The sequence below is a fragment of the Eleginops maclovinus genome, chromosome 16 (genome assembly GCF_036324505.1).
Source record: "Eleginops maclovinus isolate JMC-PN-2008 ecotype Puerto Natales chromosome 16, JC_Emac_rtc_rv5, whole genome shotgun sequence".
In the NCBI taxonomy this organism is placed as follows: Eukaryota; Metazoa; Chordata; class Actinopteri; order Perciformes; family Eleginopidae; genus Eleginops; species Eleginops maclovinus.
The window spans coordinates 20369385-20395138 of NC_086364.1; the positions used below are offsets into that span (position 1 = coordinate 20369385).

General features: G+C 44.8%; 1 protein-coding gene across 1 annotated transcript in view; it reads left to right on the forward strand.

Moving 5' to 3' along the window:
* Positions 1–2545: 2545 nt before the first annotated feature.
* Positions 2546–25754, forward strand: part of tnrc18 (trinucleotide repeat containing 18) — a 55493-nt gene continuing 32284 nt past the window's right edge. The window contains 8 exon segments of the mRNA XM_063903197.1: positions 2546–2684; positions 4222–4542; positions 19202–19342; positions 22151–22267; positions 22377–22507; positions 22510–22834; positions 22837–23030; positions 23033–23969. Coding sequence (XP_063759267.1) covers positions 4350–4542; positions 19202–19342; positions 22151–22267; positions 22377–22507; positions 22510–22834; positions 22837–23030; positions 23033–23969 — 2038 coding nt within the window. The 5' untranslated portion in view covers positions 2546–2684; positions 4222–4349.

Here is a 25754-nt window from a genome sequence, read left to right on the forward strand (position 1 = left end):
AGAATTGGACGTAAACCACCAATTGTTCTTCTGTAGGTGGAGAGCGCAGTAATGGTGTTTTATAAGTCGTTTTTATTGGATTATTTTGCTGATGGATGTATTAAACTCACCACCATGCCAGGCTATAATAATTTAGGAAGGACCCATTGTGTTGGGAGGGTAACTAGTGCCGTACAATTACTCAATACCTGTAACACATGTAACCAATAACATAACTCATGTATCACATTATAAACGTTGTGTTAATTCTGCATGTCTTAATTAATATATTGGCGTTTCCTTCTAGTAATCCACTTTGTTTTTTAAAAATTCGGATTACCTCTTTTTATGAAACTGTATGGTACTAGGATTACCTTTTTGGTATCCTAATGACGTTATCCGGTTACTTGGATATACCTAAATTAAGGCAACATAAATTGCTTTTTAAAAAAAAGTCTCAGAATTCTTAGATAAAGTCAAAACTACATTTGAATTTTTACTTTTGGTCCCATTTTTTCCCCTCATATGGCCCTAATCCTCTTCCGTAGATTCATGACTAAGCTGTTTAATAAAAATGTATTGAATACCATCACGATGCAAGAGCAGCAGCCACCTCGAAGTGGAGATAGCCCCCCCTCGAACACCACAAGAAAAACATACGCGAGGAGATGAAGGCTGCCTCCTGCACTTGGGGTGAAAAGACAGCAACAATAGGGCCCTAATAATCTCAAGGCTTTGTCTGAATTCCCAGTCGGACAGATTTTGAAGAACAAAGGCTGGCTTGGTCCCTTCGGAGCCCAGGCCGGGACATGAGCTCTGATCTCCGCTGGTGACTCCCTCCCCTCCCTTGGGTATCGTTATGGGCGACAGGTCGCTGCTGCACTGGACCCCGGTTCGAGTCCCGCTTGGAACACATATTCCCTTCTTTCCCCCTTTAAATCTCTCTATCCATTTTAATTCACATAAAATAGCCAAAACACATTAAGATAAGAATAATACATAACAGTACAAATAATCTTTAAAAATTGTGCTGCCTCTTCTTGGTGGTACGTTTGTTTTTCCTACCGAAAACACGGAAGAGTAACCACCTAAAGCAACCGGAACACCGAGAACCAAACATCGGTCTCTTCTCTCCGCTCAAGCCGTCTAAAGCTGCTGTTTCTCGGCGTCTCTTCTACTCTCTCTCCGCTCCCTCTCTGGTTCTGCGGTCTGTCGTATCGCGCTTCCTCTCCACCTACCAAATGGGGGTTCCTTGAAACCGGCTCACTGTGAGGAGGCGGGACTGTACGGCAGGGGAGCTTGAAACCTCCGCTTTTTTTTATCAACATTTTTTTTACAAATGTAGCTCGGATTGGTTTACCTCAAAGGAAATTTCTGGATGATAAAATAAAAAAAGAAGTATGACAGCACCGTGTAAGAGGAGGGCATGTTTTTAGAGTCCCAAAGGTCAAACTACTCCTTTCTGAATTTTAGCATAATGGCAGCTTTCCTCCTCTTCTAATGCAAATCTGTGTGCGTCCCCGCTAAAACTCAACACAAGGAGACATGCAGCGCTGCTTGAACTACAGGCTGTTCATGTGCATTTGCATACCGAGAGCCTGGCTTTATTACTGGGTGAGAATAACAAATAAAACTGCCATTAAGGTGACGACAAATACATCTTAGTACTTTCCTTGGTGACATGCTAACAGACCTGTGATACATGCCAGAAGACTAGGTTATAACTCACAATTTAACTCAAATAAATAATTAAAACACAGGCCATATTCTCAATTTATAAAGATTACTGTTATTGCATGGACTTTTTCTCAGTATTCCTGGCTATGATGGATGTGCATGAACATGTCCAATAGTGCTAATCTATGTTATTGGTTTTTCACTTTTCTTTTCTTCCCGTAAGTATATAGGTTTATATGCATAATGACTGCCACATTATGGGTAGTGTTGGGTTGGCCTATGGGGAAAACAACGCCCAAATTGTGGCCTCGCAAATGAAATTGAATAATTCAATTAGCATTAATTGAAGGAGCCTTTAGAAATCGTGAGATTGCTATCTCAAGTGTTTGATGTTTGCATACAGGCCCCTCGTCTGCCTTTTGGAGGGTTTAATGGAAAGTTTATTTACTAGCTATTATCCAGTAAGAAAGGGTACACTGAGGCCCACACAACGTTAAAACCAGTGTAATATATTAACGGTAACAACACCCCCAGACTTCTAAATCTTCGAGCGTCTATTATAATTAGCGTGGAAATCGGTGAGGGGGGGTCGCCTTGAAACTGCCCCCCACCCCCCCCTGCAAAAAAAAGAAACCCACCGCTTGTTTTGATCACTCAGTCTTGAAGGGAGAGGGGACCTTGAAACAGCTCAACCTCCTTGCTCCATAATTGGTTTTATAGTGCTGGCGAGCGGCCAGGTTGTTTTTTTAACACGGAGGACTTTGATTGACACTTCTCGCAGCCAAACAGAACGCAGCTGTGTGAAACGTTCTGTGCTGGTCCTTGGTTGGTTGGTAGCCAGGAGAGGGGCGGGGTTTGTAAAAACAATGCTGTGTTTCATTGCTGAAGAGTTTACGGACGCGTCAGGGGCTCCCCCCCCTCCCCAGTTATAGCACAGTTTACCTTCGGACGAGCCTGTAATGGACTACTCCAGTTCTCCCAGCAACCTGGACGGATTTTAAGAAAGCATTTTTTAGCTCCACATTCAAGTAAGCGCGCGGCATGTTTTTTTTCCTGTTTGGGTTCCCTTTTTTCTCATAGACCAACCGAGTTTTGAGGGTATTAAACACATTTTGAGCTGTAAATGTAAGTGAAAAGGGCGCGGAGGGGTGCTAACGACATTTTGGATTTTTTAGGAGCTGTTGTTGGTGTTAAAATGCTACTTTTGTTGGCATTTCCGCCGAAAAAGTTGTGTGTGTGTTAGTTAAAGGAACCGTGAAAAAGTTTGAAACGTGGCTGAAATGCAGCCGTGCTCCTCTGCCGCCGAGCCGCATGGGTCACCGCGGAGGAAGGGTTACAATTGAATTTAACCTCCCCAGTGTGTTTCAGAGGCGCTTTTACAGGCAATATTTGTGTCTGGTGAAGCTATTATTCACTCAAAGAGAAATAAAGCTTTATTGTTTCTGAACCAGCCTATTCTTCAGATCCCGCCCGCCTGCATATCACGAGTCTCCGCTGTTTGCTTGAAACCTTTAAGGCTAAGTTGTTGTTTTAAACTTAAATTCCCGAATTTTAAAACGTTTTAGTGTGTATTTAAGAGGGTTTATGTACGGAAAAGGCACCAAATTGTCTTAGGAAAATGTCCCAGTAGCTTGTTGTTGTTCTTCCTAAAGTAACTTTTATTCTAGTGTTGCGTTTTTTAAATACACAAATATCGATGTTTGCGAATATTAAGTCTTACCTGTTTTGTTAAATTTATAAAATCGACTGTTAACAGTTTTAAAACGCCTTGGGTCGATTGAGATTTTTAACTGAAAAAAGCAGTCTCGTTATGATATCAAACACACATTTATATCTGAATGGCAGTTTGTAATCCTACATATTTAAGATCCAGAAGGTAGCTTCTTTGAACCGAAGTGTTTTGGGTTTGATTTCTTTCCATGAGCAGCTCCCATGTCCAAAAAAGCCCGGACTACATTCTCCTCTCTGGGCAACAAAACACCGCTGATTAATGATGCAGGCTTTTTGCAACCTTATTTATTTTTAACCCGTTTGAAATTTATATTTGATGCGCCCTTTCAGTATTTATGGTGTATTGGTTTACAGGGCGACTCGACCCATAGCTTGCATTGCTGATTTACGGCTTCGGAAACAGCTGGGTAATCGGAAAAAGGCAGAATAGGTTGTTCAAAATTTGACCGTATCCGTTTCGGCTTGTTTTCATGGCCCGAGCAGAGCAGCTGGGCTCCGGCGTCTCCTGGCTGTGTTTCCCCGGGAAGAGGAGCTCCGGGTCGGCTCGTTGTGCAGCGCAGAGAGGGTGGGGTGCTGCTGCTACTCCAACATTAGATCATAATATTGTAGATTTAAGTTAAATATGCATTAAGATCTGCAGTTCAGAGGCATCAGGAGCAACTCGTACGCGTTTTCTGTCGATCAGCTTTCTCTACGTTTAGTTTTTTAAGTGGTTTTCCAAACTGCGTCATTGCACATATGGACCGCCTGTAGGCTGGGAACAGGAGAAAACCTAAAACAGTTTATTTAACAATATAAATGAAGGAAATGTTTTCTTGTATTTGTTTTTTTTAGGAGAGCAGAATGGCTGAAAAGGAGCCAGAATCGCCTGGAAAACTAAAGACATTATTATAGGGTTTTTTTGGGAATACGGGGCCTATCCGAACGGACTATTTCTTTCACAACTTTCCCCACTGTGGATAATGGATGGCAGAGATTTTGGACCCCCCCGATCCGTCCACGTACCGCCTCCGTTGTTGGCGGGTCTGGCCATGGAGTCTCACCGACTCGGAGCAGCAGCTGCAGCCGGGAGGATCCCTCCCTCTCCCGGCCACCCACCGCCTCTCCACTCGGGAAAATTCATGCCATCGGCCATTAACGTACATCCACACCACAGTGAGTATACGATGTTTGACTGCTCCGTAAACGCCTCGAAAAACACATCCATCAGATGATCTAACTGAAATAACGCTTCGCAAAAATGCCCAGCTTGTGCGGTCATCTACTGGAAATGTAACCAGATGTAGATTTCATAAGGAGGTGTGGCTGTTTATAAAGCCGTGGCAAGTTTCTGATGTCCAAGTATTGTTTCTGAATCCATAAGAGTAATATTACCTGGGGACCTAACCAAAAAAGAGACCCTCTTGCCTGTAAATGTGAACTTGAAATAACGCTGGGCATAAAACGTCCCTGCACAGCTCTTCTCTGATTCAGAATACTTTATTGACCATCACATTAACAAATAATGGAAATGTGTTTTTCGGCACTTGCAAATAAGACAACACTGTACAACATACGATTCATACACAGAAAATAGAGAAAAGGCACCTTAAAGTGTCTGTCATAATAAAAGTGCACAGTGGTTTGTTCTTCCACTTGCTTGGGTCCGTTAAAATAAATAATTTACTATACATTAAAATTAGGTGATGGTGTTGGTCATAGAGGCTTAACAATGGGGGGAAGGGAGGGCTCGTGTGGTCATTGCTCCTGTGGAAATGTAACCAGATGTAGATTTCATAAGGAGGTGTGGCTGTTTATAAAGCTGTGGCAAGTTTCTGATGCTAAAGTATTGGATCTGGATCCTCAGCCTTTTTGCATTAGGGGAATATTTACCTGGCAACCCACCGCTGAGTGTGTTTTAAAAACTCGTGTGGTGTGGGTGTTGTTGCAGCAGTATGCGGGTCAGGGTGCAATGGCCTTGAATTGCATGTGGACCATTACACCATCATTGCTGTGGGAGCAGATGCAGTCTATATGTGTGTGTACTGCGGAGAGTGGGGGTGGCAAAGTTGCGACCCCCTCTTACCCTGTTAGTGGGAACATTTCCTGGAGTGTTTGTGAGAGGTAAAAATGGCTTTGGTCCAGCCTCCTGTTTTTGGAGTAAAAGCCACTCTCACGGAACATTTGGCTGCTGCTTTTTACCTGCGTTTGTGTCCTTGCTGTTGCTTTAAGTGCACTAGGGGAATCTGAGTGAGTGAAAGGGATCGAGTGTGTGCTTAAACAAGTGTGTTGGCTGCAGAATCTGGATTGGGGTTGATGTGTTTGGCCATTAAGATAAGATTTGACTTTGTTGATCCTAGCTTGGGAAATGTTTTCGCCACAGCAGCATGGTAAAACAAGGCGTTGCTCATAATGGAAAAGAGTAGATAAGAGTATAATAATAAAACAAATATAAACATAGGGTGTTACATAAAGAGTGCAAGGAACAGCATATTACATTACATATAAAAGGAACATTGTGAACGCACTACAGATGGTTTTAAAGACAAGGTGTGCCATGATTCAGCTCCTTAAAGCAAACCCTCTGTGTTTGTTTACATCACTTAGGTGTGTGTGCGTGTGCACGCGCGTGCGCTCTTCTGTCAATGGATCATCTGTAAATGTTATTCCCGACTGAGCTTCCCTTTTTTTCCTTTCACTGCCACGCACAGCGATGTCTGCTCATCCTATCAGTAATGGAAGCCTTGAAATAACATCGTGCCAAAAAAATGTGCGGATGCAAATCTTCCATGTTTGCGTATGGTTTTGTGGTCAGTCAAAGGGAAAGTCAGAGCACTGTAATCTAGGTTCAAACTGTGTGTGTGTGTGTGTGTGTGTGTGTGTGTGTGTGTGTGTGTGTGTGTGTGTGTGTGTGTGTGTTGGAAACTAGTTCTGCTGGAAAGTCTGACAAAATGCTCTCATCGGGTTTCTTACATTAAGTGGTGTAAAGTTACTAAGTATATTTTTTCTCAAATACTGTACTTAAGTACAGTTTTGAAGGACTAGTACTTAGTATTTAAATGTGTTGCTTCTTTACTTCGATTCCACTTCAGAGGTAAATCGTGTACTTTTACTACATTATGTAATACCTTTAGCTCTGCCTTTACTTAAGTACTTCTCCCACCTCTGCATAATGATCCAGCTGCATCCAATAACAGATCGTGTGTGTGTGTGTGTGTGTGTGTGTGTGTGTGTGTGTGTGTGTGTGTGTGTGTGTGTGTGTGTGTGTGTGTGTGTGTGTGTGTGTGTGTGTGTGTGTGTGTGTGTGTGTGTGTGTGTGTGTGTGTGTGTGTGTGTGTGTGTTGTCCTCCTGGTGTAGCGTGGGTTCAATGCAGCACTTGTCACTTTTGGAGCATCCTATATGCTCCCGGGGCCGGGCTCTGATGAAGCGTTAATTTGACACACCGACAGGGCCCACACACTCACCTCGCACATGAAAAAAACTGCCAGAGATTAAATCAACTCGCAGCGGGGGAGCGGTGGCATGATTGATGGATGCGTAACGGCAAAAATGTGCGAGTTTGTAGCAGATAATTGAACTGATTTTGGTTGAAATATTTGCAGGTTTAAGCAAATAGCATTCCTGCAAAACGTCTTTCCAGCCGTGTGTGTTTTTCCTTCATTCTCCCTCCTGTGGATTTGAAACGAGCTGAAAATGACTTGCGGTGTTCGGTTTTGCTCATGTGTAACAACTTGATGTGAAGCCAAAGGGAGGGGGGTTAAGTGAAGTGGAATTGACCCAAACCACCTTTCCAGCCCAGATTGGTAGCTTTAAACACTCCTCTTTTCAAACGGGATGCATTTGATTCTGCCCACACACTGACCTTCTCACTCTCGGACTCTCATCTCCCACAGCCTCCACCCACTGGAGCTCCGACTGTACGATGCAGGTCATTTAGCTTTATGGCACTCCTCAAAATCCAATCCCCACACATTACATTAACCAATTGAGATCTCAGTCCCGCGCTTATAATAACCCCGCACGGCCCGTTACATGATAATGACCCACTAATTGCAAATGTTCGTAATGTTCCCGTTTTATTTGCAATAAACAGCGGGTCTCAGGGATCCGCTGGCAAACAGAGGAGCTGCAACTGTTTTTGTCTTATATCAAAGGTGTCATTTATACTGGGGACACTGGGAACATGCCCTCACTTCTTATGGAAATGGCACATTTATTCCCCACCACATAAAATGCTCTGAAAATAGCTTGCACGACGAATTTTACATACTCAAGAACCTTTCACTTCTGGTGGGTGTATTTCTTGGGAGCCAAGTGGTGCAGTTTGGACATATGACATATTTAATACCAGAAAACTTTGAATAGAGAAGAGTAAAGCAGTTGTTGCTCCCGCTCTGCAGCGTAACGTAAATACTGCACTAGTTGTCAACAAAAAAAAGCTGTGAAGATTCCCCCTTAGCGTACTGGCTCTTAAATGACCCAAAGTCATGCATGCACTGATCTGAAACTTGAACAAATTCTTAAGAGTTTCTTCTTGTGCATGTTTTACGTACTTCCTCTGAGAACCCGGGAATGCTGTTGGGTCAGGTTTGTGATGACCTGGTCTTTAGGTGTGTTAGAGGAGCCCTTTAATATTTGATTTTGTGCCTCTGCTGTGACATGTTCAAAAAGCTCTTTATGTTTCTGCTGCAGCACCTCTTTTCACCCTCTGTCTGAAACCAGAGCCCAGTCTGCTGTGATTGGTTAGCTGGCCAGCTCTGTTGTGATTGGTCAACCAGTTAGCGATGTACCGCCCGTTAGCCTATGTTGCATAGCTAGCCAATAGAAGAGTTAGTGTTAGATAGGGATGTCAATGTGGGAGAGAAACTCCCTCTGCAGGGAACTTTGTGAGTTTAGCCTTTGCAGACCATTAACATGCATTAAAACCTGTATAACACACTACAGGAAAGGGATATTGCTAACAAATAGCTAGCCTACGTTACTAGTAGATTGCTAACGCCGATGGTTTACATGTGTTTCAGGGAATTCGAGTCATGTTGTTTTTGGCTGACCTCCTGATTGCAGGGTTGGCTGCTTCTAGCTGTGCCAACACACCCCCTTATTTCCCAGGAGTCTCCATTATTTTTCTGTTACTTCTAATGGGATTTCCACCTGACTTAACTGAGTGTCTTCTCTGTTTCCACATCTTAAAGGTTCCCAGTGTGTGTGTGTGTGTGTGTTGGTATTAAATGCCTGGTGAGGCTGCAAGGTTTGTTGACATTTGTGCAGCTTGTTCACTCTATAAATACATCATTTTCCATGAGCAGAACTGCAGCACATATCCCTGTTCATTCACACAGGTTTTCTATCTAAACACGATGGGGTCTGAGTCACTGTTTATAGACCTAGAAATGCTGTAAATGGTCCTCTGTCTCGAGGAGGTTTGCCCAGCCTCCACCACCAGATTGAGGCCATCTGTCCTCCCTCTGGCATCCGACAGCAGCCGAGGTGGGACCTGCTGTAATGTGATGGGGCTTGAGAGACTCTGCTAGTACTGTTAAATAGACCTTTAACAATTAGTGATCTATAGAAGAAGAATCCCTTTACTAATTTGAGCTTCTTTAGAGAGATCTTTCACGCAACCATGGCAGAAAATGCTGTTTCATCCTCTTAATTTGGAGACGTCCCGCTTATCTATGTTTTTACAGCATAACTCTCTGAATATCTTAAGTTGTTTATTGGTACTGGACATTTATTCATGTATTACAGTAAATCATTAATCTAGGAGATAAAATGCAGGTTAATCAATAATGAAAACAGTCGTTGCAGCCAGTATGTTAAAGGTTGCTGATTGTTTTACTGTGAAGGGCATGCAATATGAATCTGGATTCTGCACGTGGTGTTACATGTGACGGGAGAGCCCAGTCTGCTCTGATTGGTCAACTGGCCAGCTCTGTTGTGATTGGTCAACCCCTTTTTAGATGTCCCGCCCCTTAGCCCATCAAGTACAATGTGTTGGAGCAAATAGCAGCACAAGTGATGCATAGTGATGTCAGTATGTCACGGAAGTAAGCAAAGGAGTACAATGGAGGCGTTTCACACAGGCGGAGGGGACTTTGGAATTTTAGACCATTTACATGCATCAAAACCTAGGTAACACACTTCAGGAAAGAGAGAACTTAGAAAAATATAGTATTGTTTAGACCTAAAAGTGCAGGAAGGAATAGAAATAAAATGGCTAAAGAGTAGTGAACGTAATACTTATTTCCCGCCAAAGAGCCAGTGGTTTTGTCCAGTATTGGATCAGCTGACCCCTGATTACCTTCTTCTTCTAAAACACAACATTGATGCAGCTTTGGGAACCGTGTTCCTCCATGTGCATGAGAAGCTTTTACCCCAGGTGGTGTGAGCAGTAGAAACTGTAGGAGCATGAATAAACTGGGTGTAGTTTGAGTGTCTGCGGTGTTAAATCAACCAACCATTGTTGTAGAGATAATTACTTCAACTGTACGTACCACGCCATGCAGGAACAGATGCAGGTTTGATGGGGGAAGAAAGGTCGTTGAGGGCGGCGTCCCTCATCGGGGAAGACTTAAGGTATAACACGTCTGAACCAGCAACCTTTCCTCTCTTTTGTCTTTCTCTCACACACACATTTTTTAGTGTTCACTTGGGAGTAGCAGAAGATGGGAGTGAGACGTGGAGGCAAATGTAGGTGGCGTGCCAAGAAGGGAAGTCAATAAATGAGGATGAAGACAGCTCAAGACAAATGGAGAAGGAGAACTAAGTGGGCACAATCCCTAAAGGTGGATAGAAGCAGGGTTTTTTTCCCAGGGATAGGAGCTGTGTGTGTGTGTGTGTGTGTGTGTGTGTGTGTGTGTGTGTGTGTGTGTGTGTGTGTGTGTGTGTGTGTGTGTGTGTGTGTGTGTGTGTGTGTGTGTGTGTGTGTGTGTGTGTGTGTGTGTGTGTGTGTGTGTGTGTGTGTGTGTGTGTGTGTGTGTGTGTGTGTGTGTGTGTGTGTGTGTGTGTGTGTGTGTGTGTGTGTGTGTGTGTGTGTGTGTGTGTGTGTGTGTGTGTGTGTGTGTGTGTGTGTGTGTGTGTGTGTGTGTGTGTGTGTGTGTGTGTGTGTGTGTGTGTGTGTGTGTGTGTGGATGAGAGGATTGAGTTCTTGTGTATGAGAATGGGAGCATGTGATTGTGCTTAGTGCAGTTAGAGCCTGGGTTTCCCCCTGAGACGCTCTGCAGAGGGAAGAGATTTATCCTGACCACAATAACACACTCGTACACGGCTAGATAAATGTGGTAGCCCTTCAGATTTTCAGACACACACACACACACACACACACACACACACACACACACACACACACACACACACACACACACACACACACACACACACACACACACACACACACACACTTCTGCGCGAGTGTAAGCATAATTCATGAAGCTCGCAGGGCAGGGCAGCGTTGTCTTGGCCTTTTAACGATTTGTCTTCCACGCCACTTTGCTAGTGTGTCTGCGTGCGTTAAAATTAATGTGGTGAGTGTGTGTTTATACGTATTCAACACACAGACTCCTAAATGTGTGTGTGTAGATGTGGCTCGGACATGTCCCCTCTCAGATTAATTGAATCCTTCAAGAGAGAAAACGGGCCCCTTAAGAGAAAGCACACGGCACCGCGGCCCCGCTACAATAAACCTGTCGGAGGTAGACAAACGACACGCGCGCACACACATGCATGTGACGCACACACACAGCTGTCAAACGCAGGACTGATAGGCCGGTCTGTTTATGTGTGTGTGTGTGTGAGAAAACGAGCGTGCCGTGGCATGTCGACATACCCGAAGCATTAGCTAAGTCGTTCACTCTGCCAGAAACCCTCCCTTTAAGTCAAACAACAGCCTCTGACATACACACACACACACCCACACCCACACCCACACACACACACACAGACTCTGCGTTATGTGTCAGTCTCTACCTGTCCCATTACATAAGCTTTATAATATCCCTCCCGGGCAGAACACATAGTTAGGATTTAAAATGTGCAGCGACACGTTAGAGGAGCACACGGCCGGTTTGACATGAGAGGGTAAACTCCAATCTGACCGTTTAATGTGAAGTGCTGTTAGTCAGTGGATCAGCCTGAATGTTTTAACACCTGCCTTTTTGTTTTGAAAGCACTCCAATGATTTATCGATACAACAGTAGCTTCGAAATTTGAATAACTGGCACAACTGATTTTTAATGTGCACCGACATCCCAGGGAGAGTCTCCGTTAACCGATTTCTGCCCAAAGACTATATATTTTAATGCTAGTTAGTAGGGGTGGGAATCACCAGGGTCCCCACTATATATGATACTATCGCGATACTACGATATGCTAAGTATTGCGATATGGCGCATTTCTGTATCGATTATTTCCCCCACCCCTAATAACCAGTAACAAAAAGAAACCAGCAGTAAAACAGAATACATTCTAAAAAAAATTGAAATACTGAGAATTATTATTTTAAAAAATCAAAATTTTATATAATATAAATATAGATTACTGGCGTCCGTGTATCGATACATAAACGCAAAGAATGTTGATTCTGAACGGTTTAAATTCTTTAAATCTGGTATGTCCGCACTTTGCTCAACTACCTTACAGTAAAACTTAGAATTTTTAAGATAACTTGAAGAATCAAAGTCAAAGTCTGGGTTTTTTGTAATAAAAAATGAGAGGAAAAAGGGTCTGTTTACTCCACTTATTATGAAACTGTAGACCCCAAAGACTTGACTGGGCTCCTTTGGGTCTCTGGGAACATGTTGTGATAAATGTTGACATGGATTTATTTATTCATTTCCGGTAAAGAGCATTTTTTAAACCACATGAGAAATATATATCTTTCATGTGAGCTTTGTGTTTTCTCTACTTGCATGACTTTGATATTCAACTTGTCATGAGTCCAAATAAATCCAATATTTGTTTAGCTGCATGTAGATTCTGAAATGCAGCCCCCTTCTCACACTGGCCAATGTTTAATGTTCAGGCACATGTTGGGTTGTAGTTTTTCATAAAGATATGGAGGATGCTGTTCTACCAAAAGGAACTCCCTTCTCGGCTTTAAAGCTTTGAATGACTTTGTAAATGTCTTCAAATCTGTGGTTTGTCGTTGAACTGATCCAACAAAGGAGGTGTTAGCTGAAGGCACAAATTGGTTTGTCCTACTCCTATCCCAGAGATGTGCTGTCAACATCCATCACATGTCTTGAACCCACGCCTGTCAGTCAGTGGCGCAGTTGGTTTGTCTTAATGCCTCTTAAGTTTATGGTGAACATTAAACCAGAAGTCGACCAACCTTGACCAACCTTGAGCGTCGAGTGCCAGCATTTGTTCCTGAATGTATGTGCATGTGTGTGTTTCACTGCAACTGTTCATGCCATTCTGTCTGAGTGTGACTGTGTGTGTGTGTGTGTGTGTGTGTGTGTGTGTGTGTGTGTGTGTGTGTGTGTGTGTGTGTGTGTGTGTGTGTGTGTGTGTGTGTGTGTGTGTGTGTGTGTGTGTGTGTGTGTGTGTGTGTGTGTGTGTGTGTGTGTGTGTGTGTGTGTCTTTGTGTATGTTCTGCGCCTGTTGCGAGCGTGTTTCCATTTGCTGGTTTAGAGGAGTGTGTCAAAACAACACCTGCCATCTTCACAGGAAATTTCTGAGCAACAGCACGGCACAGCGAGACTCAAACACACACGAGAGGTGTGTTACCATCCAAATGTTGGCATTAGTTAAACATGAGAAATCAGCAAAAAGAAAAGGGTAATAACTTTGAGTTTTCTATCGTTTGGTTGAGGTGAATAAATTGAGCTTTTTATTAGCAGACTGCTCTGGTGTTGCTTGAATTCATTGAGATAGCTCCTTCAGTTGCAGGTTCCTGGTTTTGACTTGCAGAAATAAGGTCTATTTATCTTTTTATTTAATGGTTTTGCATAATTCAAAAATACACTCGCATAAATGGTTCAGGAAGAGACAACCTATTGGGAAAATCCAAAATCTCAACCTAAATAATATTAAAAGTCCCAATATCCTATAAAACAAGATAAATATACAAACATTTCTGAAATTCAATAAGTGGTAATAGTTAGCATTTAAGCCCATGCTGGTTCTCTTGTGTTAAACTCAAAGGTTATTTAAATGGTATTTTTTTGGGTTAGATGCTTGAAATAAGGTCTGTTGTTAACACAAGCATAAGATACTTCACGATTTTGTACGTTTACCTCCGGAGATTACATCAGAAAGGGGTGTTTATGTGGAGATTATCCTGCTGAACAAAAGTATCATAAATGTGTGTTTGCCACAGAGCTTATTTTCTGCAATAAACACCGTTGGATTTTTGTCGGGTAATCTCTTGCAATGCTAACTTTAAGGTCGGCCTTCAAAAATATATCATCTCCACATAACTCTACCGAGCAGAGCCATTGATAATGTTAGAGGTCACATTATAAAAAAGGCTTCTAATAAAGTCCAGGAGGCGGGAGGCTGTTCCTCAGGCAGGTAATTACTGTCCATAATAGGCGCCATGCTCTATACTTAGTCACACACGTTACACCATTAACAGACCATGACATGCCTTGTTTCCGTCTTGCATTTGCATTGACATCTTACGGAAAAGTCCAACTGGTTCCTGAACTTTAAAGCCCTGTTGATAATAAGCAAAACATGTACCTGTGTTCCAGCACATGCAAATATAATCATGCCGTAGTCCGGATTCAAAACTCAAAATGTACAATAACTTCTGTAACTGAATAATACAATGAGAACATTTACATTACCGTTCAATTCAACATGCGGAAAGCCCACTTGGAAAAGGGTCAGAGGTGGGAAACATGTTAACTGAAACGTTTTGGATCGTTTGCTGGTGGCACAGCAAATTTAATATTTGTATTCCAAGAAACTGTTATAGAAATATGATTCTGCACCACGTGTGTGATTACATCAACTGTATGCATCTATATGTGGCATGGGCGGTAATTTTTTAACTGAAACTCGTCGCAGTATTTTTTCCTTACTGAATTTAGACATGTCCTAATGAGAACTCGAGACATTTCTAAGTGAAGTTGCGAAACTGAGTTCACAAACATCACAGTTTCCTCTAAATAAGTCATAAGGCAGAAAAAAACCTAAGGACTCGTCCGTTATGAAATCAACAACACACACTCTTCAGACCACAAACGCCTCATTCATAAAGACAGATACAAGTTTCCAGACATGTATGCCAAACCCACACACCCTTTGACCCTATATGTGGGAGTGTGTGTCCTTTTCTGCTTTGCACTCAGGATTAATGGTTACCAGTGTCAGCGCGCTGTTTAGCTGTGAAGGAGGCGAACAGCGCGGCACAGTGTTATTGTTTGAAGGTTTTTCTGGCAGGAAATAAAAACCAGAGATCAATAGAGATTCCCCCTCCAGCTAACCCTGCTCTGAGCACCACTGGTGGATAACACAGTGTTTGTGTGTGTGTGTGTGTGTGTGTGTGTGTGTGTGTGTGTGTGTGTGTGTGTTTGTGGCCGACATTTATACCCATGATTTCTCTCTCATATTTTCAAGGCTTTTGTACATGATCCAGTTGTGTGTGTGATTTTTCCTGCCATATCTCCGCTATGATCTGGAGATACATTTTGTACGGGAATCTGAAAATGGAGACGTGTTTGGGAGTCATAGATCGAGTTTCTTGGCAACTTCTTTATCCCAATATGGCAAACTAACTGTCGTGTGTGTGTGTTGGGTGGGAAAGTGGTGAGGAAGGAAGGGGCTGAGAGGAAAGAGGGAGGGACGTTATGAAAGAGTAACTGCAAAACATTTAAAGAAACATTTCCCTCTCAGCTACCATTTGGATGTTGTTTTTGGAACGAGGAGATCAAATATTTTCCTTCGGGCCTACCCTCCCTCCTCTTCCTCCCTCACACTCCTCAGGAAGGGAAAAGGGAATTTGGGATCATGTTTTTTTTCCAGAGCACTGGCATGAATCGTAACTGTGGACTGAGTGTAGCTTAGTGTGTGTGAGTGTGTGTGTTTACTCTTTGCACACATGGGTAAAGGGCCTGTAGGCGGCTGTGAATCTGAGATTGATCTATGGTCTAGTCAACCAAAGTGTGTGTGTGTGTGTGTGTGTGTGTGTGTGTGTGTGTGTGTGTGTGTGTGTGTGTGTGTGTGTGTGTGTGTGTGTGTGTGTGTGTGTGTGTGTGTGTGTGTGTGTGTGTGTGTGTGTGTGTGTGTGTGTGTGTGTGTGTGTGTGTGTGTGTGTGTCGAAATGCTATCAAGGCTTTAGCATCCTTTACAGTAGGGCTGCACGGTTTATCAAAAATGTTATATTGAAACTGCAACAAGTCCAGTGCAACATTCAATTCGGCTAACGGGGCGGGACATCTCTAAGCGGTTGACCAATCACAACAGAGCTGGCTAGCTAACCAATCAGAGCAGACTGGGCTCTGGTTTCAGACGGGGTGAAAAGAGGTGCCCCAGCACAGGCAGTATGAGAAACATAAAGAGCTTTCTGAACATTAAAGCATGGAGACATGTCCCAGAGACAGAAAATACAAATATGAAGCTGAAAATGAGCAGAATATTCCCTCAAGGATTGGGAATCGTTTCACAATTGAAAAATCAGCCAAAAATAATTGCAATTAGTATTTTTTTCCCCAAATCTTGCAGCCCTACTGGACAGGTGTGAATGTGTTCTTAGTGTTCATTAATGGGGAATACATTTTTTTTTCCTGCCCCACACACACACCTGGTTACAATTAGAAATGGAATTTTAAGTGAGAATAATTAGTTAGGTGTGCACGTATCCTGTCACACACACACACACACACACACACACACACACACACACACACACACACACACACACACACACACAGAAGGGGTAATGGTCTCACATTAGACTGATAAAAATAACTTTTCCCAGGTCATCATAAAAACTAAAGCCAGGTAATGTTCTGTTTTATAATTCTATAACATCAGCATCACTGTTTGCTCTCTACAGCTGCATCACATCTTTATCAAAGGTCCCCTATTATGCAAATGCACTTTCTGCTGTCTTTTCTACATAAATATGTGTCCCCGGTGTGTAAGGAGACTCACACAGTGTCAGAAACCCTCTCTCTTTTCCTCCTTACCCACATCCAGATTTGCTGCCGATATGACGTCATATCAGCATTGTGGGCTGGCTTTTCATTGAACTCCTGGCAACGTCCCGCCCACTTGAAACGTCCCCACCTATCGTCCGCAATATACAGTCGCGAGCTGAATCCCCTCCGCAGCACCTCTGCGTGTCTGTGCAGGATGTCTGCAGGAGGGACTCAGAGTTGTTGTATATAATACACATGATGTCTCTGAGAAGTGTTTCAGAAATAATGCTTGATGGTTCGTAACATAATTTGGCGTTTAGCTGAGTTTCTCCTTTAGAAACTTCTCTCTTCAGACGGAGAGAGATTATGACGTGGCAAAGGGGCGTGGCCAGCTTCAGGTCAGCTCAGATTTAAAGCGACAGTCACAGAATCAGCACTTCAGGAACAGGGCTGAAACAGAGGGATAGCAGACATGCTAAAATCAGTGATCTGTTTGGTATTTTGAGCAAAACACGTCAGACATGTTTTTTATATATATTTGAGACCTATAATATGTGCCATTAAAAAGCATAATAGGAGACCTTTAACTTGCCAAACACCCCCTGCTGCTCCACCGGTGTTGGCTGTAACATTAAACCTCACTGACTTTTGTCACCAGTAGCAACAGGTGTCCACAAAAGAAGTATAATCCTTTCAGTTTAAAATTCCCCAAATGAGATGCATGGTTCTCCTTTTACAGCGAGGATGCCAAAAACAGAGGAGAGCGGAGTCAGTAGTGAAATCAGCTCAGTGTGTGTGAGTCTCCACTCTGATGAATAATATACGCATTATGAGACGAAACACATCGTACGTTTTCTGTCTTAGCTGCTTCAGCATTCAAGAAAAGGTGTGTGTGTGTGTGTGTGTGTGTGTGTGTGTGTGTGTGTGTGTGTGTGTGTGTGTGTGTGTGTGTGTGTGTGTGTGTGTGTGTGTGTGTGTGTGTGTGTGTGTGTGTGTGTGTGTGTGTGTGTGTGTGTGTGTGTGTGTGTGTGCGTGCGCAGAGTTGATGTACTGTGACTAACTGAAGGTTAATCACAGGCTGTGTGTGTGTGTATGGGGGGGGGGTGGTGGTTGTGCATGTTTGCATATCTGTGTATTCCCAGTAATCGGCGTGATTGTGTGGTTTCTTATGTATGTGCCTCTGTGATCCTGTGTGTGTGTTTAGTTTGTGTGTGTATGAAGCTCCTGCCGTGTCTCTGACTCAAAGGGCATTCGCTGCAAACCCACACAAAACTGTTTGCACATGTCAGTGATCATGCAGTACACACACACACACACACAGACACACACACTCACACACTCACACAAACATGTGCAAACAGGGAAAGTCTTGGGTAAATCTTATGTGTGAGCTAGGAGTGTGAAAACATCCACCTTCACTGTATCTTTTCAGAAACACACGTGTGTGTGTGTGTGTGTGTGTGTGTGTGTGTGTGTCGGTGTGTGTGATTAATTGGAAAGCTGCATTTGCCATTGATTTGAAATGCAGTGTGTGTGTGTGCACAGGCGCTGACAGACCGTGGTTTTAATGTACTGATTTAGATGCAGTGGAAACTCTGCGAGCACAGCATGTCTCACAGATTCCCACAGGACTAATTCACACACACACACACACACACACACACACACTCACACACACACTCACGCCCCTTCCCCCTAACCAATATACAGACGGCAGCCTTTTCCCTACACACATGGTTAGTTTTTTCAGGGTAGTGGCTGTGCAGTGCGTTCAGTAATGGTTGAAGGGTGTGTGTTTGTGTGTTCGGGGGGGGGGGGTTGGAGGACGGTTCAAAGGTTCAAAGTTTTTTAATGGTCACACATGCAGGCAGAGGGAGCGGTCCAATAAAAAAAAAACAATCGATGGCGGCATCGTGCTGAGATATGAGATGTTTCACGAGGATTCGTTCTGTCGATAGTGCAGTGACGGAGCTGGGTTTAATGGGGAAGTGTGTGTGTGTGACGTCACTGTGTATGTGTACATACACCACTGGAATGAACGGGTGTGTGTGTGCTTGTATTGCAGCCAGGTTTCTAGCATTTTAGTTTTATCTTAGTCAAGTGTTTTCATCTAAATCAATGAAAAGTGTTTGTCTTCAGATTTTATTGATTAGTTTAGCCAAGCCTTGTTGTTGATGTTTTAAACTCTAGTAAAACAACTTGACTGCTGAGTAGAAGAAAAAAACACGGTCATACTTTGTATCTTCTTTAGTTTTTATCGCCATTTTAAAGTCTCTTTTTCGTAGACATTATTGTATGTTGACAGAGCCACTGTGTGTTTAATGATGTCAGCTTCCTCTGAGTCATGGGGAAAAACCTTGTCAATGAACATATTCAGTCATCGTTTTTCTTGACTCGTTGACATCATTAAAAGTCCAGTGCACAAGCCGCAGCAGTCTGAGTAAATATTGGATTTTGACGTTGGTTTCCTGCCGTTGTCACATTCACGGCAGTGATACAAAAAAATGTGGATCGAAAACAAGAAGCAGTTTAAAGATAAGCGCTGCGGTAAAACAGTGAAAACATTTAGTATGTTTTGATGCGTGTCTTCAGGCTGACGAGGTCATTGCTTTGTGACGAATCAGAGAATTCCTTTTTTCAATCAGCTGGCAGAAAAAGGCCGTCATGATGTGCTTTTCTTCAGCTTACATCAGCCTACGACAGGTCATTCATCAGTGCTGACGTAGACCTCCTTTTCGTTTCCCAGGCGATGCCTTCTCTGCAGGCTCCAGTCCTTTCCTGTCTGGTTACCACGGCCCCTCCCACCTGACCTCCGACCCCGGGTACAGATCGGCCAATCCCAGCAGTCTGCAGATGGCTCAGCTGTGGGCATCACACGCTCATGAAGGTAAACCACTGAGGATGCACCTATTGCAAAAAACATTCAGCTGAAACCAATGTTTAGAAATGATGTTTTTCTGTTTAATTATTATTATTTAAACCCTTTTGTGCCACGCAAACCAATACATCATTATTATTAATTGAGAAAATATGACCTGCCTTTCAGGCTTTCATTACACTCACTTCAAAATGAGCCCAAATTCCCCAGAAATACTTTAACAAAAAAAATGTTTTAGCCTACAATTACTTCCTCAATTAGAAAAATAACCAACAGTCGGGTTGTTTTGAACCTCGTTGACTGTCATAATGTTACCCCAATCATGATGATTAATTCAGTTTAATAGCTTTTAGTGTAGTCTATGCAGAACTGAAAACATAGGCATCACATGTCTCATTTTCTGCTGATGTGTCGAGGAGAGGAATGATAGAAATCCCCAACTAGAGCTGCACAATTAGGAAAGAATAACCAACTGTGATCTCTATATTGCGATTCATTGTGCAGCCTGGTCGTGTGCATTCATCTCATCCCAGCAAAACATCCGCTCATGAGTGTCCCTGCCGATGTGTCTATAAGAAAAAACCTGCCCATGCTAGTCCCGTGTATCGCATTAATCACATGCCCTCTACAACTAGGCCTCTCTTTTTTCCCGGTGGCTACGGTTGTTGAAGACGCCTCATATTCTAACGACATCTTCCTCACAGTTCGCTCTCGTCCAAAGCCCAGGAGACTCCCTTTCTTCTGTCTCTCGATGCGAACACCGCTGGGATCTTGTTCCATTTCTTTCTCTTTGCTCCGAGCCGTGTCCTATATGCATCTAGTTTCCTCCGTCCTCCACCTGTCTGGTACCTTCGCCTGCCACGCGTTAACTGTAATCTATCTTCCTCTCTCTTGTTCTTTTTTGTCCAATATGCACTCTGTCTCCATCTGGAGCTCTCCTGCCCCACTTTCCCACTACATCTCTCCCCTGACCCACCATATGAACACAGCTACAGACACTCTCAGGTTTATATCTGCGAGTTTGGTCCTCTCTACGGACCGCTCTGTCTCTTCTGAAGACTTGCTCTGCAGGTGATTGAATCTCTCCTCATTCCCTCGTGTCCTTCTGCGTCTCCTTATCAAATCTCACTGGAGTAGAAGGTCAGATAGGAGGGAGTGTGTATCCCGCACTGCATTTCGGTTAGGTAAAGGGAGAAGGACGAATGGTTTCTATTTAGGGCTCTGACCGCACGGCTGACACGGATCCACTTCTTCCCAAATGCAGCACATCAAATTCTGGATGATTTTTCTCTCCATTTTGCTGTGTTCGTTTCACATGTTTAAAGGGTAATAATATGAAGAGTTACTTCCTGGACATTTAGCTGGTTCCCTGGCAACTGCTCAGAGCCAAAAATAGTCTGGCACGTCTCTGTAAACCACCGTAACATGGGGAATTTGTTCCGTTACACTTTGGTTTCTGTGCAGATTAAACACTCAAGATGTGAAGTGTGAAGGAGGGAGCTTAAGGCCACATCCACAAGAACATCCAACTATACGAACAAGGCCCCAAACCTGAATCACATGACCATTCACATGCAGTGTCACTCAGGTGCCGATGTAAACAGGGAGATGGTCTACTCTGCGGTTAGATGCTTATTTGCAGAAAATACAACGACAGGAAGTAAAAACCGGAGATTTCTTTGAACAGGGACACCAGCTGATTGGTTGAGCAGCTAACCAGTCAGAGCAGACTGGGCTCTGGTTTCAGACAGGGTGAAAAGAGGTGCTGCAGCACAGACAGTATGGCATATATTATAGGTCTCAAATATATATAAAAGTAGAGGCACAAAATACAAATATGAACCTGAAAATGAGCAGAAGATGTCCCCTTTTGAGTCACTCTCTGGCCCCAGTGCCAGCAAACACACACACTTTATATCCCTCATACGAAGGGAGGGGAGGAAATATTGATGTACATTCTGTGCTCGACTTAAAGCTCATCCTGAATCGAGTCTGAGGTATCTGCAGCTCAAGAGGCTAAAGCTCTTGCTGGCTAACGGATCCTCAGAAGGCTCTGATTCAGAGAGAGATGTTTCACAGCCTGAGAGAGACTCCTAACACCTGGAGGCCAGACCTGACCGCTACAGTTACTGAAAGCTGGAGATGTTTCCGTGCCGCGGTTAAGAGGAAGACTCTGGATGTGTCCTGGATCAATGCTAGCTGTGGTTGCAATAAACTTATCACGCATGTCCTGTCACATCACGCCTCTTATGTTTCAGCCCGCCTCCTCAAGGCTTCTCCATTTCTGCCTCGGAGACGGGTTGGTATTTCGGCTCTGCGGCCCGGCGGCGTCTTTGATATTTCTTGGACTGGTCTGAGTGTGGGAGCTGGGAATGTCTCGCTCCCCTCTGTGGTGACACCTACCAGCCAGGATCAGAGTTTCAGTCCTGACACACAGATCCAGACCTACACCCGGCGCGAGGCTTTGTCTATATTAAGACCCGTCTCTGAGAGCAGCAGCTGACTGTGGGGCAGACTCCCGCCCAACATTACACAACATTACATCACATCTATCTGATGCCATGGGGTCAGATTGACACGACGTTGACGGCAAACTGACTTTTTAGCTTCAGAGTCCAGGTTTTAGTCTTGGTGTTTGGATATTTCATGTTGTGATTCAAAGCCAATTTGGCCTGTTAACAGCTTGCATGTGACTCTGCTGCTCCAGATGTTACATAATAAAATGACTTTCTGAAGGAAGACTCGGAGAGCAAGGTATTGTGAGATCTTATGGTTTGTGTTAACTCTAACGTATTGACCTCTTCTGTTTCTCTTCAGTGTCTTCAGGCTACCCTCACTTACCCAGCAGTATGTACTCCAGCCCTTACCACCTCTCCCTGGGACACCTGGACCCCCCCTCCCTCCCCCAGCACCATCTCTACGACTCACACAAAGGTCAGTTGTGTTCATGGAGACAACTGCTTCAGTTAGTGTCCAGATTCTCTCATAATCCTGATCTATCTCGATGTATCTTTAGACTCATGTTCCTCTCGTGTGTTTTCAGATGGGTTTTACCTGCCGGCCTCATTGAGCCAGTTGCCTCTCCACCCTCCGCCTGCTCCTCCCAGTGCCCCATCCAGCTCCACCCCCCCTCAGAGGACGTCCCGGGACGGGGGGAGGGACCGGCCTTACCGTGGGGAGAAGGAAGAGAACGAGAACGGGAACGAGAGCGGGAACGTGAGCGGGAACGGTCGAGGGAGGATCAGAGGCCTCACAGTGTGGTAGACCTGACGCAGGATGGGAGGAACGAGGAGGACCGCAGGGGGAGGAGCGGCGAGCGGGAGAAAGAGAGGGAGATGGAGAGAGACTCATGGCCCTTCCATCATCACCCTCACCCCCACCAGCAGAAAACTCCCTCAACAGAGCCCCGATCCAGACCATCACCCCCTCGTCACTCCTTCCCTCCTGGCGGGGGTCGGGAAGACTCGAATAATTCAGACCGACAAAAGAGGAGCGACTATGGCCACCATCATCCTCCTCCTCCCCCGCGACTCACCCCTCCGCCCAGCCTCACCACTCCACACACAGAGAGACTCAGCGGGTGAGTGCGCCGACATATGTGCCTTCTGTGGAGGTTTACGACGAGCGGGTCGGTCCCATCCAAATCGCCTCTCAGGCCCGGGACAACAAACAGAAGGAGAGGGAGAGAGAAAGGGAGAGAGAAAGGGAGAGAGAAGGAGAGGAAGGGAGAGGGAAAGGGAGAGGGAGAGCTACAGGTTTCCTGAGAGGAGCCTACCGGATCACCCCCGACTCTCCCAATCGGGCGATTCAGGCAATCAAAGAGAGGAGGGGTCGGTCATTTGTTCCAATGGATCGATTGGAAAACGAGGCCAGGAAGCATCTTACTCTTCCGGCCAATCACGGTTCAGCCCGGACGTCTCCAAACAGCCAATTAGATTGGGCGGAGAGCGGGCAGGGGCGGAGCCTAAGTGGAATACCATTAGCCCGTTAGCTAATTACGCTACGAGTCACATGGCTGCGCTGGCAGCCCAACACGGACACACACTCCCCTCCCCCGCACACACACAGATGTCCACGACCCACCGGGGAGGAAACACCCCACACTCCCCTCAAACTCACCCCTCCCAACGACCGGGTGAGGAGGGGGGTCAGAGACGCTACCTGGACCCATCAGCGCTCTACAGACCTGGTGTGTCGTTGGCAGGAGAGCGAGGCGGGGGGCCGGGGCCGGACCCCACTGAGGTTTCAGCCATGCAGAGTCTGATTAAATACAGCGGGAACTTTGCTGCTGAGGGGCCCGGGGCCTCCAGGCAGACAGGGGAGGGACGAGGGCCCTTTGGGGGTCTGGCTAACGTGGGATCAGAAGGTGACAGAGAGCGAGAGAGGGAGAAAGATAGAGACAGAGAGAGGGAGAGGGTTTCGGTGGGGTCAATGAGGGTCCCGCCCCCCCTGAAGAGGGAGCAGGAGAGGCCGGACAGCGCCCGCTCGTTTGGTCGGGAGGCTGAGGGGGAGGTACGCCACCCTCCCGTGGGCATCGCGGTGGCCGTGGCCCGGCAGAGAGACAGCAGCAGCTCCAGCAAACAGAGCAGCGGAAACTCCGACTCCCAGAGAGCACTGCTGCAGAATGCTATCAAAGGTAATGTCTAAATCTGACTGATCTTGGCCTGGTGAGAAGATCAGCTCTCAATCTGTTTTTAACACTTTAATTCAACATTTTTGGGTCTGGGACTTTGCGATACAGAGTCGGACATTTTTCAATGTTTTATGATGTTTTATTGACCAAACTAAACACCAAACAGCCACTGCACTCGTACAGCTACTAGGATTAGACCAACAACTATTTATTTTTGCACAAATGACAGATACTGCCTTTTCTTAGTCTCTAATATATGACATAACCAGCTTTTTATCTGCTTTGTATAATGTTTAAATGAATAAATGTGGGTTTGAGACTTGAATAACAACATGCCCTTGGACTTTTAGGTACAGAATAATCTATATTGAAAATAATCATTTGTTTTAAGTCAACCACTTACCCTAAAGTCTTGAATTATTGAAGTGCAGAAACTACTTTGCGGTCATTGCTTCGTTCATCTTCATTGGATAGTTTAAGATGCTCGCCGCAGTGACCATAGCTCTGTCTCACAAGTCATTTTACATCCAATAGTTTCTGGCAAGTTAAACCAAGTGTACTCAAGTCATTTGAAACATTATCCTGATGTATTTCCTCCTCCTGCTTTCTGCTCCTCCTCTCCGAAACCGCTCTGCAGGGAGCGTAGATCCCCTCGGCTAAATGAACCAAGAGCAAATGATTCCTCATTTTGCTGCATGAATAATGGAGGATTCATTTTCTTTTCGGATCAAAGTCATGTTTCCTCAACCCCCTTGCCCGAATTACTAATGATGTCATGGGTTGTGTTTCATTGAAAGGCTCTTTGGCCAGTCTGTAGGCTCTGCGCTGCATAGCAATGCCTCTGTACGTCAAGGTCATTCAGCTACACTTCTCCCTCTCCATCTTCCTCCTGTTTCTCTCCCTCTTTTCATTTGCTTGAATGTCTCTCTACTTCCCCACCCTTTCCCCTTGTCCCACCTCAGGCCCCCTTGCTCTCTCAACTCTTTTCTTCAGCTCTCTGCATTAAACCTGCTATTACAGAGCGCTGCTAAAAGCTACAAACAAGCCTTGAATTACAATAAGACCATGGGTGCGTTGCTAAGCAATGGATCACTCTTGAGACTGACGGACCGTGTGTGTGTGTGTGTGTGTGTGTGGCGTGTCCCCTTGAGATGTTTGTGTATTTGCATGCGTGCGTCAGGGTGGGCGTTTATTCATTTCCTTGCTCGAGCAGAGTGATTGGTTTAATAGCAGAGAAGAGCTCTAAGTAAACAGCGGAGGATTTATGCAGAAAACACACAACGATGGATGAACGAGTGGAGGGATGGAGGAGGAGGAGGAGGAGGAGGAGGAGAAGAAGGATAGGCTGACCGATCGATAGGGTGATAGACGGGAGGAGAGGGAGGTATGTCAGGAAGTAAAATAGAGGAGCGTGAGATGGAGGAGCAGCGATAGGAGGAAGAAGGGGGGCGTAGCAGCGCTAATCACTAGCTTTCCGATAGCATGTGGGACAGGCTCCCTGTAACCTTGGAAACAGTCTTGAAACCTCTTCCCGCGGATTATGTCAGGGATTGTTAAAGTCCCTCGTCCCTCTACATGCCTCACACACACACACTGACACGCACATGCACACATTCACTGACACGCACATGCTTTCAGAGCAGAACTGAAGGGTTCAGCACACTCGTATAAAACCTCTCTGCTGCTCGGGGACCTTCAGTCAGCTTCGATGAGACGGAAGAGGGTTAGCGAGAAAGAATAGGAGAGCCTCATGTTTATTCGGTGCTGCTCGGCTGAGTGCTTTCCCTG